Consider the following 17,159-nt stretch of genomic DNA (forward strand, 5'->3'; position numbering starts at 1 on the left):
GGGGAAGGGAGACTATTCCAGAGCTGAGCGATTCTGAAAGGGAGGGAAGACCCAAGTTTACCAACAAGGGAGATGCCTTTTAAGGAGGGGTAGGATAGTTTTAATTTTTGCGTGGATCTAGTGGAGATAGGATTTGAGGAATTCCAGGATAGAGGGATAAGAAGAGGAAGGATACCGTGGAGGATCTTGAAGGTTAGGCAGACACACTTAAAGTGGATCCTGGAAATAACGGGAAGCCAGTGGAGCTTGGATAGGAGCGGTGAGACATGGTCAAATTTACTTTTTGAGAAGATAAGTTTGGCCGCGGTGTTCTGGATTAATTGGAGTCTGTGAAGGCTTTTCTTTGTTAAGCTTAGGTAAATGGAATTGCAATAATCCAGTCTGGAGAGGATGATGGATTGAACGAGGACGGCGAAGTGTTTTTGGTGGAAGCAGGACCTCACTTTCCTCAGCATGTGATCTTCCCAGCAGATTTTTAATTCCCTTAAAGGAAGGGAAGGCTAACTTATATCTTTGTGTTTCTCAAATGGCAAAGTCTAAGGGTATTCCAACATAAGGGGATAAAAGGTTCAAATATTCCATAGAGAAGCTTGAAGATTATGCATGCGCATTTAAACTGGATCCTAAAGCGAACTGGGAGCCAGTGAAGCTTTATCAACAAAGGGGAAACATGATCATACTTTCGTTGCCCAAAAATGAGCTTAGCTGCAGTATTCTGTATTAACTGAAGTCCTTTTAGACTGCTCTGCTTAATGCCCAGATAAACTGAGTTACAATAATCTAGCTGAGAAAGCACAGTGGATTGTACCAACACTGAGAAATGTGCGCAGACTAAAAAAAACACTTTTTTGTCAAGGAATTTATCTGTTCGTGAAATGTAAGTGATGAGTCCAAGATGACACCTAGAAGTGGAAAAGTAGCAAACGGTAACATTTCTACATTCCAGTATGGACAATTATCAAAACCTTTTGTTAAAACTGAGAGTATCGAATAAAAAGACAAAGATGGGTAGCTTGGTGGTTGCTGTTGGATAATGAAATTTTGAAGAATATACAGGATATGTTTCTTTATATAAATAAATTTTTGTTAAATATTACATGAACAGTGAGATTGACTAGAGTCGCTTGCACAGACTATTCCAGCTGCATCTTGCTGCTCATCAGTTTTGGGAAATGGCCTAGAATCTATTCAGTACATAAACGATCTAGTTTTGCTTATTTCTAGAAGAGAAAAGAGAGCTGGTTCTGGAAAGCAGTCCAAAGTGGGAAGCTCTCTCTGAAGTATTGCAAGAAATTGAGAGCGAAAACAAGGAGAGTGGTGCCCTTGGAGGCCCAGGTGAGATTGCTGGAGTGCCTGCTTTTATGATGGTACTAAAAACTGGGAATGTAGATAGTCTTTACCCTCTTTAATATTTATTTATTCAGTTTCCTAGATCATCCTCCCCATGGAGCTCAGAACGGTTTACATGAATTTATTCAGTTACTCAAGCATTTTTCCCTGTCCTGGTGGGCTCACAATCTATCTAATATACCTGGAGCAATGGGGGGATTAAGTGACTTGCCCAGGGTCACAAGGAGCAGCGGGGGTTTGAACCCACAACCTCAGAGTGCTGACGCTGTAGCTTTAACCACTGTGCCATATTAAAGCCCTGAGGTAGCACAGTGGTATGCGGGGGTTTTTTTTAGAGCAGGCCACACAGAATAATGGTTCACCTAAAAAATCTGAGTAAGCTCAACATATATATTAATCTGGAAGCTGCCTGTAACTCTGAGCCAGTGGGGGCTGAACATGCCAGCAGATGAGAGAGTAGGTTTTCAGACAGACTTCTGACTTGGTCGTGTTAATAGACTGCTATGAAGGCTCTGTGGGCCAGAGTTCCAGCTGCGGCCCCAGTGCCAAATTCCACCTAGGCAACTCCTAATAAAACTACAGCAAGCTGGTTAGAGCATATTTCTGGGTGAATTTTTAGACTGTTGTGTCGTGCATGGAAACTGTTTGAGTAGCTTCAACCTAGATAGGGCATTAAATTCAATTTGCAGGACTGTCTGTCTGTCTGATAAGCAATAATCCAATCTGGATGATTTATTTGGTCAGTTGGTGACTGCTTAAGCAGCCAATTCTGCTTTAATAAGAATTACATCATGCTTTGCTATTAAAGTCAAAATATTGAAAGATTTTCCAGATGTAAAACTTTGATTAATTTCCCTGTTTACTTTGTCCTTTTCATTTCAAAATGTGTAAGAAAAATGCTGGCAGTGTTTTAAGTGACTCTTAGATCTATTCTTCCTTTTATGTAGGCTTTTTTTCATACCTGAGGTCAAACACCAGGGCAAACAAGCAACAGATGGCGGGCACTTTAAATGTGTGTTCTCCCTTAACACAAGAATAACTGCAAGGGGACATTAACTAGTCACATATAAAGGATCAAAAAAATTTGACCATAGAACTAACTCCTCCCCTACGAAATGAACTTTGCATTCTGGCAACTCACAGAATTACATTCAAAACTCTCACATTGGTCCATAAGTTCATCATTCTGGCTCTCTTTTATATTTCTCCTGCCTCCTTATACCTTACTCTCAAGGATCTCAAAGTCCCTCCTTGAGGGCCACAATCCAGTCAGGTTTTCAGGATTTCCCCAATGAATATGCATTGAAAGCAGTGCATGCACATAGATCTCATGCATATTCATTGGGGAAATCCTGAAAACCCGACTGGATTGTGGCCCTCAAGGAGGGACTTTGAGTCCCCGAAATCTCAGATATCTTACCAAATTGTCTTATAATTCCATCCATTCAGCACTTCATCATAAGTGTCATTAAAATTAATATACGTGGAGGGGCATAATAAAAAAAAACAAAAACGTCTAAGTCCCCTATGGCCTAAGGCCTTAAACGTTGAAAGTAGAAGCAGGGAAAATGTCCATTAAAAATAAAAAGTCCCAAAGGAGGATTTTTTTTAAATAATGGCCTGCCTCTACGTTCAGCTGTTTAAATAAACGCCCAGACCACCACTACGTCTAACTTATACCCTATAATCAACCAAAAAAAAAGCCTAAGCCCCAAATGTCCAAAACAAGAGCTTTAAGGCGAAGGAGGAGCCAGTCCTTCGCCTAAAAGCTGGATTCTGTAACCAGTGTCTGTCAAAAACAACACCGGTTACAGAATCCACACACACACACACACACACCCCCCACGACATCAGGGCAAGAGGGAGTCCAAACCCTCTTGCCCCACGGCACCCCCGAACCCCCAATGAAGATAGGGGCAGGAGGGAGCCCAAGCCCCAGGAGCCTTAGGCCTATTCTGGTTGGCCCAGGCGCCTCAGGCCCCACCTGTGGGCGGGGTTTAAGCCGCTTGGGCCGATCCGGCCCCATTCCGGAGCCGGCTGGTCTGCCGGACGGGCGGGTTTGGCACCCATCCGTCTAGCCAACGTTGACAAGGTATGGAGGGTGGGATTGAGGGTAGGGGGGGTGTGGGGTCGGCGGGGGGTCGCGGGTCGGCAGGGGGGGCGAACGGGGGTTCGGGGGGGGCAGTCGTGGGGGGGCGATTCGAGGGCAGGAGGGCCTGGGATCCCTCCTGCCTGTATTTTAGTGAGGCAGGTAGGGGTAGGGGGTCCACCTGGGCAGGAGGGGTTGGGCTCCCTCCTACCCGATCTTGTAGGGGGTGGGGGTCGTGTGGCCAGCAGGGCTTGGGCTCCCTCCTGGCCCCATAGGACTCGGGGGGGGGGGGATTAGAGATTGCGGGGCAAGAGGGCTTGGGCTCCCTCCTGCCCCAAATGTAATCAGAGGATCGGCGGGGGGCCGCGGGGCAGGAAGGCTTGGGCTCCCTCCTGCCCCGATAGTGTGTGTGTGGGGGGGGGGTGATGTATTATGGCAGGAGAGATTGGCCATCTCCCCTGCCGCGATGCGATCATTCCTCTACCCGAACTGCCACAACTTGCGGCAGGAGAGATTGGGCATCTCCTGCCACGGGTCGCAGCAGTTCGGGTAAAGGGGTGATCGCATCGCGGTATGGGAGATGAGGCATCTCTCCTGCCGCGATGGTTGCAGTGGGGGGGAGTAGGTTGCTGGGCCGCTGTACTGATCATGCCAGCCACAATCAGCTCAGCGACCCCTTTTCGGCACTTATACCTGTTTTGACTTGGTCTAAGTCAAAACGTATAAGTGCCGACTAGGCAACCTGCCTAAAGTTTTGGTTATACCTGCTGCACGCCTAGGTCTAGGTCGGCCCACCGCCTGCCCTTTCCCCTCCTCTAAAAATGCATCTTTTCTCTCTGTGCGTTTAGAGGCAGGGGAAAGGCCTAAGCTGGTTTTAGATACGTCTAAAAACCAGCTTTGGTTATGGGTACTTGGACGATCAGGCTTTTTGATCGTCCAAGTAGCCATTTAGGCCACTTTTTAGACGTTTTTTTCCTTTTGATTATGAGCCCCTTAGTGTGACAAGGACCTTGCTTTCTGAATGCTGCTCTGCTTTATTTCCATCTAGAAAATGTCTTTAGAAAATTAAGACAGGACTATGGACCAGACATGGCCAACTCCGGTCCTCGAGGGCCGAAATCCATATGCATGAGATCTATTTGCATGCACTGCTTTCAATGCATATTCATTGGGGAAATCCTGAACACCTGATTGGATTCCGGCCCTAGAGAACTGGAGTCACCCACCCTTGCTATAGACCTCCCTGTTTCAAGATATCTTCGGGTTATAAACCCTCTCCCTCCTTGCTTTTATTGCAACTAGTCCTCCAATCAAGGTAACATTTAAGAGCAGTTTGCTGAGACACTGAACTTGCACAATGACTAATACACTCTTTCTATCCCTATCCTATTGATATTCTACTTCCATTCTGCTCTCTACTTTTAACTTAGGGGCACTTTACTAAAGCTAGGATGTGCTAACAGAATTAGTGCATGCCTAATGTTAAGAAGCCCATATTATATTTATGGGCTGCTTAGTATTTAGTGTACATTAAGCTTTAGTTAAAGGGCCCCATTATTTGTAAATGCTTATAAACTGCTCAAATTCTAACAGGAGTCATATTAAACATGTAATAAACTTTGAAACTCATATATGGACAGATGTACTCAAATTTTATTTATCGAAGGAATATATTTTCAGACCCTGATCAGTTTCTTTCCTTAAAAATTGTCTATTTTGCCTTCCACTCAAGGAAGTCTTCTCTTTTTTTTCAATTATATAAATTTATGTATGCATTTTCATTTTTTTTAATGAATCTGCGATGTGATATTTTTCTTTATTTATTCATGTTTTTTATTACTTATATAAAAATAAGTTATGGGTGAGATAATTTGGTCAATTATATGAAAAATTGCAGTTCAGCTAATACTATGGGCTGGATACTATAATTGGTGCCTAAAGATAGGTGCCTAAAATTAGGCACCCATTAAAGAATCACGCTTAGTGATGCCTAATTTAAGACTTAGGCACCTGTAACATAGGCCAGGGTTTTAAAAGCCTACATTATAGGCACATAAGTCCTTTAGAGAATTGGGCCTAGCTGCGTCTAACCCCCTCTTTTACTAAGGGCTCCTTTTACAAAGATGCGCTAGCGGTTTTAGCGTGTGCTAGCTGCTACCGCCTCCTCTTGAGCAGGCAGTAGTTTTTCGGGTAGCGCGTGCTAATCCGGTGTGTGCGCTAAAAACGCTAGCACACCTTTGTAAAAGGAGCCCTAAGGTGTGCTATGTTTTTTAGCTCGCGGTAAATATTAGCGCGCTAAACACTAACACGTGCATGTTATCCTCTGGATGCGTTAGCAGTTAACGCACACGTTGATTTAGCACCCACTAAATGCGCGCTAAAACGCTTAGCGTACCTTTGTAAAAAAGGGCTCAAGTCTTTTTTCCATCCCTGAACACACTTTGGTATTAGGTGCCATGCAAAAGACGCCTATCTTTTGTAGAATTGCATCTAAGAAGATAGGCGCCTATCTCCTAATTATTATTATTTTTCAATTATGAGCTTCTTAAAGCTCATAATTGAAGTCATGTTACTAACTAAGGCCCTCTTTTGCTAAACCACGGTGGCTGGGGCGCTAAATGCTCCAACTCTCGTAGGAATTCTGTGAACGTTGGAACATATTTAGCCCTCTACCGTGGATTAGTAAAAGGGGGAGGGAGGAGGTTAAGTTAGGTGACTAACTTTAGGCGCCTCTCTTTAGACAACTCTTATAGAATTTCCCCCATGCACATTCTAACAGTCTAGCCCAGTGGTCTCAAACTCATAGCCCGGGAGCCACATATGGCCCGCCAGGTCCTATTTTGAGGCCCTCAGTATGTTTATCATAATCACAAAGGTAAAATAAAACAGTTTCTTGATCATATGTCCCTTTAGCTATAAATTACAATATTATTATTAATACTTAGCCAAAAGGAAAGATTTATAAACTGTAAAGACTTTTACCTCATGCAAAATTGTCATTTCTTTAATAACACATTTAACTATTTTTTCTGAGGCCCTCCAAGTACCTACAAATCCAAAATGTGGCCCTGCAAAGGGTTTGAGTTTGAGGCCACTGGTCTAGCCACATGTATGTGAGGAAAAGAGGAATCTTGTATGTGAGATTTCTGCATCAGAACGCCAAGTATAATTTCTGGTGTGTACCTCTGCCTACCTCAATTAGCTACAAATTCATGTGCATAATTTGTTGTTGCTAGCTTATAGTTCTGCAGGCAGGCTCATTATCAACCTCTCAAACTTTAACATTAAGAGATCTTCTAAATCAGTGGTTCCCAACCCTGTCCTGGAGGACCACCAGCCAGTCGGGTTTTTGGGATAGCCCTAATGAATATGCATGAGAGAGATTTGTATATAATTTGTATATAGTTTGCCCCATGCAAATTCATTAGAGCTATCCCGAAAACCTGACTGGCATGTGGTCCTCCAGGACAGGGTTGGGAACCACTGTTCTAAATCTCTTTTCAGGGGTTCAAGTGGAGGCATTCCCTTTTAAAGAAAAGGTCATGTATTTAGTAGTTTCCACTAACTTTCTGTCCTAATTACTTTTTGCTTATTTGATGGTTGTGCCACTTTTCAGGCATTTTCTGGGGCCCGTGTGTCTGAGCCTTGAAAAATTCTCCTCTGTAATTTGCAATCCCAGTGTCACTGTTAAAGGAACCATTTTATCCTTTAGTAAGATAACATCTTTCTTATAAATTATTTATAATCTGTCTGTACTCAAATAATGAAGAAATAGTTAACTCAAAATAATTGGATCAAAAGATCTTTTTTCTTGAAGATAATTTTCAAAACTGGGTTTCAAAAGCAGGAGAAATTCAATATTATCTTAACTAAAAAGAATTTGTGGGAGAAAATGCATCAGTAAAAACTGTTCTAGTTGGTCCTTATTAATACTCTGAAGCTGCAGACTCTTAAGTATAATGTTTCCTGTTTTGAAGCAGGCCGAGTGCTGATTTGTGCCAGTGATGATAGAACGTGTGCGCAGCTCAAAGAGTATATTACTGCTGGTGCAGAGGACCTGTTGACAAGGCTGTATAAGAAATCATTTGGGAAGGATGAGAAAGCTGAAGAACTGTGGCTAAGAGAGAGAAATACTTTCAAGTCAAAAAGCAAGAGCTGTAGAGTCAAAAAGTCCTCTACAAAACAAAAGAAAGCCATCAAAAAACCATCACTGACACTAACCCAGATGGTGGGAAAACCGGAGGAGGGGGAGGAGAGTGGCAAGGAAGACATCATTGACCTGGAAAACAGCATGGAAAATGCCGAAACTGTGGATCTGAACTTGCCATCAGATACATACTATGGCATTCTCAAAGAACCCCTCACTGTTATTCACCCACTACAGGGCTGCGGTGACCCCTATGCCCTGACCCGGGTACTGCATGAAGTAGAGCCAAGATACGTTGTCTTATATGATACTGAACTTAGTTTTGTTCGTCAATTGGAAATATACAGAGCAAGCAGACCAGGAAAACCTCTGAGGCAAGTAAAGAACTGATACAGAACCAAGCATTTAATAACTGTGAATGTTATGTGAAAAAAAACTATTTTGAGCGCTTCATGTTTATATGTACTTTAGTTCTCACTAAGGGGCACAGTTATCATTTGTTTTATTTTAAATTTCTTATATACATTCAAGTACAGTAGGCATTTTTCTGTTCCTGGAAGCCTCACAGTCTTTCAACTAGATATGTTCCATTACTTTGGAAAAAAGCTATAGTCATCCCTATTCTTAAGAGACCTTTTCTTGACCCTACATGTTTAGCAAACTTTTTGTCCTGTTTCAAATTTCCCATTTCTGTTGTAGCTTTGTGAAAAAAATTATTTTTGACCAACTCACTACTCATTGTGAGCAATCATCTGTCCTTCACCCTCGCTAGACTGGCTTTCATGCTCTTCATAGAAACGTCAGTCAGTGAATTTCATGCCATCTTGAACCAAGGTAAATTACTGTATACTGCATACTCGAATATAAGCCGAGGTAGACCTTTTCACGGGAAAAACAGTTGACTTGAATATAAGCCGGGGTGGGGGTTATATTCAAGTGCCTGCTCAGCTCTGCACCTAGCCCCCTACCCCTACCCCTCCAGGCTCTGCACCCTGTCCCCACTCTCCCTCCCTTGATGCCTTGCAGGCCTCTACCGAGCCTGCCGTAAGACCTGGTGGTCCAGCGGTAAGCCGGAATAGGAGAGATCCCTCCCGCTTCCTGTCCCAGCAGACTCTAAAAACTTTTACTTCTCTCCCCTCCAGCACAATACCTTCTGAATTCCCTGGCGGTTTCACGGTGGGCCGGGACAGGAAGGTCCCTCCTGCCTTCTGTCCTGGCCGACTGTGACAATTTTTACCTTCCTCCGGCCTCCCCCATGTACCTTTCAATTCCCTGACGGTCTAGCGGTGAACTGAGCAGGAGCGATCTTCCGGCGCTCCTGCTAGGTGAAGAGCCGCTAACTGAATGGCTGCTGGGAGTTCTCGCAAGTCCCGCGAGACTTATATTTGAGTATATACGGCAGCTTTACTAGTCTCTTTACTGCAGCTTTTGATAAGAACATAAGAATTGCCACTGCTGGGTCAGACCAGTGGTCCATCGTGCCCAGCAGTCCGCTCATGCGGCAGCCCTTTGATCAAAGATCAGTGCCCTAACTGAGACTAGCCCTATCTGAGCATGTTCCGGTTCAGCAGGAACTTGTCTAACTTTGTCTTGAATCCCTGGAGGGGGTTTTCCCTTATGACAGACTCCAGAAGAGCGTTCCAGTTTTCTACCAATCTCTGGGTGAAGAAGAACTTCCTGACGTTCGTACGGAATCTATCCCCTTTCAGTTTTAGAGAGTGCCTTGTAAGTCATCCCCTCTTTCTATCTCATCTTCATGACACCAGTCTTTCCAGTTCAGTACTAGCATGATTCACTCCTTATCTAACTAATCACTCTTTTACTGTCTCTACTTCTTCATATTTTGATGAATGACCTCTGGGATTATCTTCTTCCCCTTATTGTTTAACATTTATTTGAGTCCTCTAGCCACCTTAATTCAAGACTTAAATATTTGGTTTTGTTTTATATTTGCACATAACATCTTACTAATTTTCCCTACTTCTTGCATTCCTCCTTCTCTCACTCAGCTTCAGAAATGTACAGACACCATAGCAGCTTGGCTCTCTCCTTACAAATTAGTCATTAACCTTTCTAAAACAGTTACCCCGTGGATTACTGGTTTTCACCCTTCACCATCCATTACTCCTGTTCTCTTCAACACATCAATTCCTACGGTAACATCTTTTCCTTATCGTGCCACTACAATTGATTCAAATCTGTTATTTGAGCCTCAACTCTCCCAGATTATAAAATCCGTATTTGTAACTATGGAAACTTCGGGCTATTTGGATTTTCTATCTTTACAGAGATGGTACATGCTTTCTTAATGTCATGGCTTGATTACACTATCTATTGTGATATTTCTAAATCTCTGCATAGATTGCAAATTCTTCAGAATTCAGCAGCACAATTGGAATTGCAAGGATTGTAAATTTAATCATATTTCTCCATTACTGGCGAAATTGCATTGGCTCATGGTTAAATTTCACTCCATTTTTTTAAATTCTTTGACCCCCCAAAGAATTTTCATTTAGGTTTCCCTTCCTGTTTTTCTTCTATTGTCATACCCTATACCCCCTGTTGTTCTCTTAAGACATTAGATGCTAATCATTTCACACTGTGCTCAGCTCACTATGAACCTGCCAGCCCTTTAGCTTTTTATTTTATTCCTCCAGAGTTTTGGAATGACATTCCCCCTTTGGTTAGAATAGAATTCCCCTTTTCTAATTTTAAATCGGCACTTCCAGTGAAAAAGGAACATGAATCTTGGCCAGTGGGTTATTATTTTACCAGTGAGTTTTGCCAAGGGAATCAACCCCAGCTTTTCAGCTCCTCCTCCTTGTGCCAATGTGCAGTGTTTCATCTTCTCAGTTTTCCCTTCTGCAAATGAGTTGAGAAGGTGTCTTTTCTGCTCTGCAATTGATTTATTATTTTTGTGTTTTAATCCGAAGTTTGAGGCTTCATGGTGCTCAGAAGTTCCCAGGATTTCTGGGGCAGCTCTGCTTGAGAGAAGATAGTCTCTGGTTCAGAGGATTGTAGCTGCGGGGAACAATCCTTTCACAGGGCACCTGTCTAGCTAGCCTGCACTAAGACTGAGGATGGTTCAGGCACGTTCTTCTGGAAGCTCAGCTCACCCCTGATTTATCGGGCACTTGAGTGCAGACTGAGTAGCCCCGCATTGGACTTAAGGGGACATAGAGGAGTGATGCTGGATACTGGGGGGAGGGGACAGGGATGATGATGATGAAGGCATGGAGATGGGCATAGGGGAAATACTAGAAAGGGAGGTTTAGGAGACAGAGAAGGGAGGTGCTGAGCATGGGAAAAAAATACATGCACATCGATGGAAGATTAATGGTGAGCATGGAGAAAGAAGAAATTTCAAATGGACAGGAGACCTTGGTGAGTGAGTTAAGAGAAGACTGAAGAAAACAAACCAGAGCCTGAGACCAACATGATTTGAAGAATAAAATGATACAACAAAAGGTAGGAAAATAATTTTATTTTCTATTTTGTGATTAGACAATATCAAATTTGAAATGTCTATCCTGCCAGAGCTAGTGTTAGACATAACTGGAACCATAAAACCTATTACCAAGCTGTGCCTTCTTCAGCTTCCAGCAGGCTTGGGGGTCTTTCTGGCCAAGTAGAAGTTACCCTAGTTGCCTTCCCCTAACAGTATTCCTGCATATGTGATTTTAGCTTTGCACAATATAGGAATAAATGGATCTTTCTATTTCTTTGGTGTTTACTACATGCAAGGTGTGTTTTTTTTGGATTTTGGATTAATTTACTGTATGATTATCATTTTTGGTCAGCTATTATGGGTTTGGCATAAAGGGGTGGGTGGGTGACCAAGGTATTCTGTTAGCATGATTTTTCTATGTAGCATTCTGTAATAATTTGGCTTGTTCAGTTTTCTCAATAGTGGAGGGTGTATTTATGAGAAGGGATGGGAACAAGGATCAACAAAACCCCTGTCTCCCATTCCTTAATAAAATGACAGTTGTACAGAATATTGTTTCTTTTTATACTTTAATAACTGTTCAAGGCTTGTGCGGATGGGATCAGACAGAAATCTTGAAGCAGATCTCGGTTGCTGAGTTTTCTTAAGTTTATAAGCAGCAGTACATCTTAAATGGTCAGATTTGGTCAAATGTGAGTAAGAGGTAACTTCTTTTCTGGCTAAGTAATCCTCCTTTAGAGAACCAAGGAATTTTGAAACTCTAATACTGGATATTCAGTTTGTTACTACACCTCTCCTTCTGCATTATGAAATGTGAGCTCATATCGGCTAGGGAGCAGGGATGAGGTCCGAGGTCTAGTGATGATATAGATGCAAATGAGCAGGAACAAAGCCAAATATGGTCTTGAATTTGTTGACACTTCTCTCACTTACCATCAAATTGATTTTTTATACATGGGAAGGACACTTCTGCTACTTACCGTATTTTCACGTATATACCGCGCACCCGTGTAAAACGCGCACACAGGTACAGCGCGCGGGAAACCTAAATTTATGTAAAGAAATTATTATATACCGCGCATGCTGCTCCATGAATTTAAATCTCCTTCTGCCATTCCGACTATCCTCTCGCCGCCCTGCCCTCTGCCCCGAGTCTCCTCTCGTCCCGACTCTCCTTTCGCCATCCTGCCCCGAGTCTCCTCTCATCCCGACTCTCCTTTCGCCGCCTTGCCCTCTGCCCCGAGTCTCCTCTCGTTCCGACTCTCCTTTCGCCACCCTGCCCCGAGTCTCCTCTCGTCCCAACTCTCCTTTCGCCACCCTGCCCTCTGCCCCAAGTCTCCTCTCGTCCCGACTCTCCTTTCGCCGCCCTGCCCCAAGTTTCCTCTCGTTCCGACTCTCCTTTCGCCGCCCCCCCGATGTCCAATTCATCCCCCAGCGCCCCCCACACACGGAGAAGCTGCCTACCATTGGTTCCCGATGCCAGTGAGCCCTGCTGCTTCCTCTGCCGGCGGTCCCGCCCCTTCTCTGAGCCCTGCGCTGCTTCCTCTTCGGCGGTCCCGCTCTTTCTCTGACATCAGAGAAGGGGCGGGACCGCGGCAGAGGAAGCAGCAGAGCTCACTGGCATCAGGAACCAACGGTAGGCAGCTTCTCCGTGCCGGGGGGGGGGGGCGCTGGGGGATGAATCGGATGTCAGGGGAGGGCGACCGGTCCTTCGGGGTGGGGGTGCGAGCGGTCCTTTGGGATGGGGCAGGGGGATGAATCGGACGTCGGGGGGGGAAACTATGTAAAAAAAAATTTGTACAATGCGCTCACGCATATAACGCGCATGGTTATGCACGGTTTGTAAAATCGTGTATAACGCGTGCATTATATGCGTGAAAATACGGTACTTTCAGAAATGGCATCAAATCTGTATAACTCATTAGATATGAGTTTATAGCAGTGGAGCATAGTAGCTTTTATTTGGTATGGTGTAAAATTAAATTTGCTGTCTCAATTTTTTGCGAATCCCTTATTATTGTGTACAATGTATCTGTGCCACGTTTGTTCTGATTTTTGTTTATTGCAATTTTGTTTTTTAAACTAAATAAAGATACAGTCAAACCTCAGTTTGCGAGTAACGCAGTTTGCGAGTGTTTTGCAAGACGAGCAAAGCATTCTCGCAAATCTTGCCTCACAAACCGAGCGTTGACTTGATATGCGAACCCCCCACACCCAAGAACTGGCATCGCCTGCCCAAACACTTACCGCGATCGGGTACCGGCACGCAGCACCAACCCACAGGACGTGCCGGTGCCGAAAGAGCCGGCCGCTGATCTCTGCTGGGCTTTGAGCATCTGCGTATGCCCAAGGCCTTATGGCTCCCGCTCTCTCCGAGATTCTAATGAGATTCTCGGTTTCTCCGAGAATCTCATTAGAATCTCAGAGAGAGCGGGAGCCGGAAGGCCTTGAGTATGCGCAGATGCTCAAGGCCCGGCAGAGATCAGCAGCAGACGGCAGGCTCTTTTGGCACTGGCACATCCTGTAGGTTGGTGCTGAGTGCTGGTGCTGGTGCCCGATCGTGGTAAGGGTTTGGGCGGACGGGCAGGGGGCGATGCCAGTTCTCGGGGGTGGAGTGGGTGAAGCCGGTTCCCAGGGGTGGTGTGGAACACGCCAGTGGCCTTGCGGGTGGGGGGCTCTTTTGGGGATGTGGTGGGGTGGAAGTGCGCCAGTGGCCTCAAGGGGGTCTTTTTGGGATTTGGAACAAATCATCCGAGTTTCCCTTACTTTCTATGGGGAAACTCGCTTTGATATACGAACGCTTTGGTTTATGAGCATGCTTCTGGAACGAATTATGTTCGCAAACCAAGGTTCCACGGTATTTGAACTAAAGAGAGCGAAAGAAAAAAGCGTGGTAGCCTCAAACCAAGGAAAATTTGTAACAAAATGCAGAAGGCTGTGTATATTTGAGGACAGCTGTTCGGGCTCTCTGTTGCCTTGATGCTTTCAGGCAGCCGTAACCAAGTTCTTGGGTCTTGACTTGCAGGGTTTATTTCCTCATTTATGGAGGCTCAACAGAGGAGCAGCGCTATCTCACAACCTTGAGGAAAGAAAAAGAAGCTTTTGAGCAACTCATTCGGTAACTAGATGTGCTTTCATTCATAAAGCTCGTGTGTTTTGCTTATGAATTCTGTAATCTGTTGCAGTTTCTTAGCTGGCAACCCCCCCCCCCCCCCCCCCGTTTACTGACAGCTGCTTAGATGTGGGTTTTCTCCTTTTGCATTCCTAAATTTCCTAGGGAAATCAGAACCCTGGTTTTATCCCAATGAACATTAAAGATCTGTCTTTTAGTGAATTAAAGATTGTAAATATGACTTGACCCTTAATTGAACAGGCATGGTTTCAAAAGACTGTTTTTACTGGGGTGTCATTCACTGTCTCATATTTGCAAATCTATGGAAGCCAGTTTTCCTTCAATTTTAAACAAAAACTCTGTAGCAATGGTGATGTTCAAGATGCAGGCTTTATTTAAAAGTATACAAATTCATAATCCACATAAAATATATCTAGGACCCAAATCATTGGGCGATATGGACCCAACATGGTCCATGTTTCGACTATGCTGTCTTCCTCAGGGGTCCCTAAAAGTCCAGATATAAAAATATGTGGATTAAGACTAAAAACAGTAGTAAATCGTAACTCTGCACCAATGAGGAATACTCATTGGTAAGTAGACAAGGATAGATCTTCAAATACATTTTTAATAAAGGTACAAAAACACTTAGGACCTCTTCTATCAAACTGCGCTAGCAGTTTGTAGTGCGGTGAGCTGTGCTGAATAGCTCGCGCTGTTCCCAACCCTCATAGAGTTCCTATGAGCATCGGGAACAGCACGGGTCATTCAGCTCGGCTCTCTGTGCTAAAAACTGCTAACGCAGTTTGATAGAAGAGCTGTAGAGCTGATTTAACTTCCCCTGGAAGCTGGCTTTTTGTCAGTGGATCACAAGGCAACATCTCTACAGTTGCATCATCTCACCCATCACTGTGAACATAGTAACATAGTAGATGATGGCAGATAAAGACCCAAATGGTCCATCTAGTCTGCCCAACCTGATTCAATCTAAAAGTTCGTTTGGTTGTTGAGTTTTTTTCTTCTTCTCCTTAGCTATTTCTGGACAAGAATCTAAAGCTCTGCCTGGTACTGTTCTTAGATTCCAACTACTGTAGTCTCTGTCAAAGCTGACTTCAGTCCATCTACCCCTCCCAGCCATTGAAGCCTTCCCCAGCCCATCCTCCCCCAAATGGCCATATACAGACTTAGACCGTGCAAGTCTGCCCAGTACTGGCCTTAGTTCTTCAATATTTATTATTATTTTCTGATTCTAGATCCTCTGTGGTGACCCCATGCTTTTTTGAACTCAGTCACCGTTTTCCTCTCCACCACCTCTCTCGGGAGTGCATTCCAGGCATCCACCACCCTCTCCGTAAAGAAGAATTTTCTTATATTGCTCTTGAGTCACCCACCCCTCAACCTCAAATTATGTCCTCTGGTTTTACCATTTTCCTTTCTCTGGAAAAGATTTTGTTCTACGTTAATACATTTCAAGTATTTGAACGTCTGAATCATATCTCCCCTGTCCCTCCTTTCCTCTAAGGTATGCATATTCAAGGCTTCCAGTCTCTCCTCATACATCTTTTGGCGCAAACCTCCTATCATTTTCGTCGCCCTCCTATGGACCGCTTCAAGCCTTTTTATGTCCTTTGCCAGATATAGTTTAAACCTCCTACTTTCTGGTAATTCCTGCTTAGGGCTGGGTGATGGTGATAGTAGTATTGTGTTCTGTTGATGATTGTTGAGGGCCATATTAACAATTGTACTAGCAGAGGGCTAGAAGTGAAACCTTCTCCTGATCCAATCCATTGTGTCCTCCAGTGTCCCTATTGTGTGCAGGTGTCCTTCCTCCTCAGAGGATGTCTACATTTAGAGAGTCACTCTTCTAATGGCTATTCTTAAAAAATCAAATGAAGCAATTCATAGATCCAAGTTAATTATATATATTTTGCTTCTTCACCTCCATCTTCTCTTCACATCAATTTTCTTTCATATGCATTTTACAAAGATTCAATATAAATATCTAAATAAGACCTTAGCAGCTACACTTGAACTTATTATTTCATTTTAGTTCAGTTTCATTGTAGCAAGCCTCCTCATTGGTCTATCCAAAAATCGTAATCATACTTTATTTTATAGCCAAAGCACTTATCTTAGTTTTCATGCTGGTCGGGGCTCCGACATAAATTCACGTTTCGCGTCTCAAGGAGCATCCCCATTCAGAAACATCCATCGCCAGCTCAGTTTCATTCTACATTTAGAGAGTTGCACAGGGACAGACATTTCACCAATCCCAAACGGAATCTAACCCATACCTACCCTTACCCACTAAGATCCATTCCCACCCATCACCACAATTAATCTCCACAGGTGTCAATGCTATTATTTACTTGCTCAAAGCCATGTTTCCTCCCAACCCAAACATTCACTGCTCACCCAATGAGTGTTCCAAGCCTCAGTCTGATGTTCCAGCTGACACTCGGTACATTCCAAGCCTCATTCTAGAGCAATGGTCTCAAACTCATGGCCCAGGGGCCACATGCGGCCCACCAGGCACTATTTTGAGGCCCTCGGTATGTTTATCATAATCACAAAAGTAAAATAAAACAGTTTCTTGATCATACGTCTCTTTAGCTATAAATTACAATATTATTATTAAGACAGACAAAAGGAAAGATGTATAAACTATAAAGACTTTTACCTCATGCAAAATTGTCATTTCTTTAATAAGACATTAACTATTTTTTCTGAGGCCCTCCAAGTACCTACAAATCCAAAATGTGGCCCTACAAAGGGTTTGAGTTTGAGACCACTGTTCTAGAGTGACCAGAGATTTTGATTACACTACCTCAGGAATCCCATGGCAACTTTTTCCATACCCATGGGATTCCCGCAATCCTGATTCCCATGCAGGTCTGTAGTCTACATGTCATTTCTGATGCATGTAAATGACCGACACAGATTACATTTCTCATTTGTGAAGCCTGTCGGGGCCACTCAGAGTAACAAAACTTCCATAACAATGTTACATGAA

General features: G+C 43.7%; 1 protein-coding gene across 2 annotated transcripts in view; it reads left to right on the forward strand.

Annotated features, from left to right (window-relative positions):
- The window catches only part of ERCC4 (ERCC excision repair 4, endonuclease catalytic subunit), a 48,573-nt gene that overhangs the window by 23,939 nt on the left and 7,475 nt on the right, over positions 1–17,159 (forward strand). Inside the window, exons 7-9 of one of the 2 annotated variants that reach the window (XM_033914918.1) lie at positions 1,225–1,335; positions 7,420–7,960; positions 14,060–14,152. In XM_033914918.1, coding sequence (XP_033770809.1) covers positions 1,225–1,335; positions 7,420–7,960; positions 14,060–14,152 — 745 coding nt within the window. Of the gene's footprint in view, positions 1–1,224; positions 1,336–7,416; positions 7,961–14,059; positions 14,153–17,159 lie in introns of both variants that reach the window. The other variant, XM_033914917.1, reaches the window with a different exon arrangement.

This window comes from Geotrypetes seraphini, chromosome 11 (assembly GCF_902459505.1).
Source record: "Geotrypetes seraphini chromosome 11, aGeoSer1.1, whole genome shotgun sequence".
NCBI classification, from domain to species: Eukaryota; Metazoa; Chordata; class Amphibia; order Gymnophiona; family Dermophiidae; genus Geotrypetes; species Geotrypetes seraphini.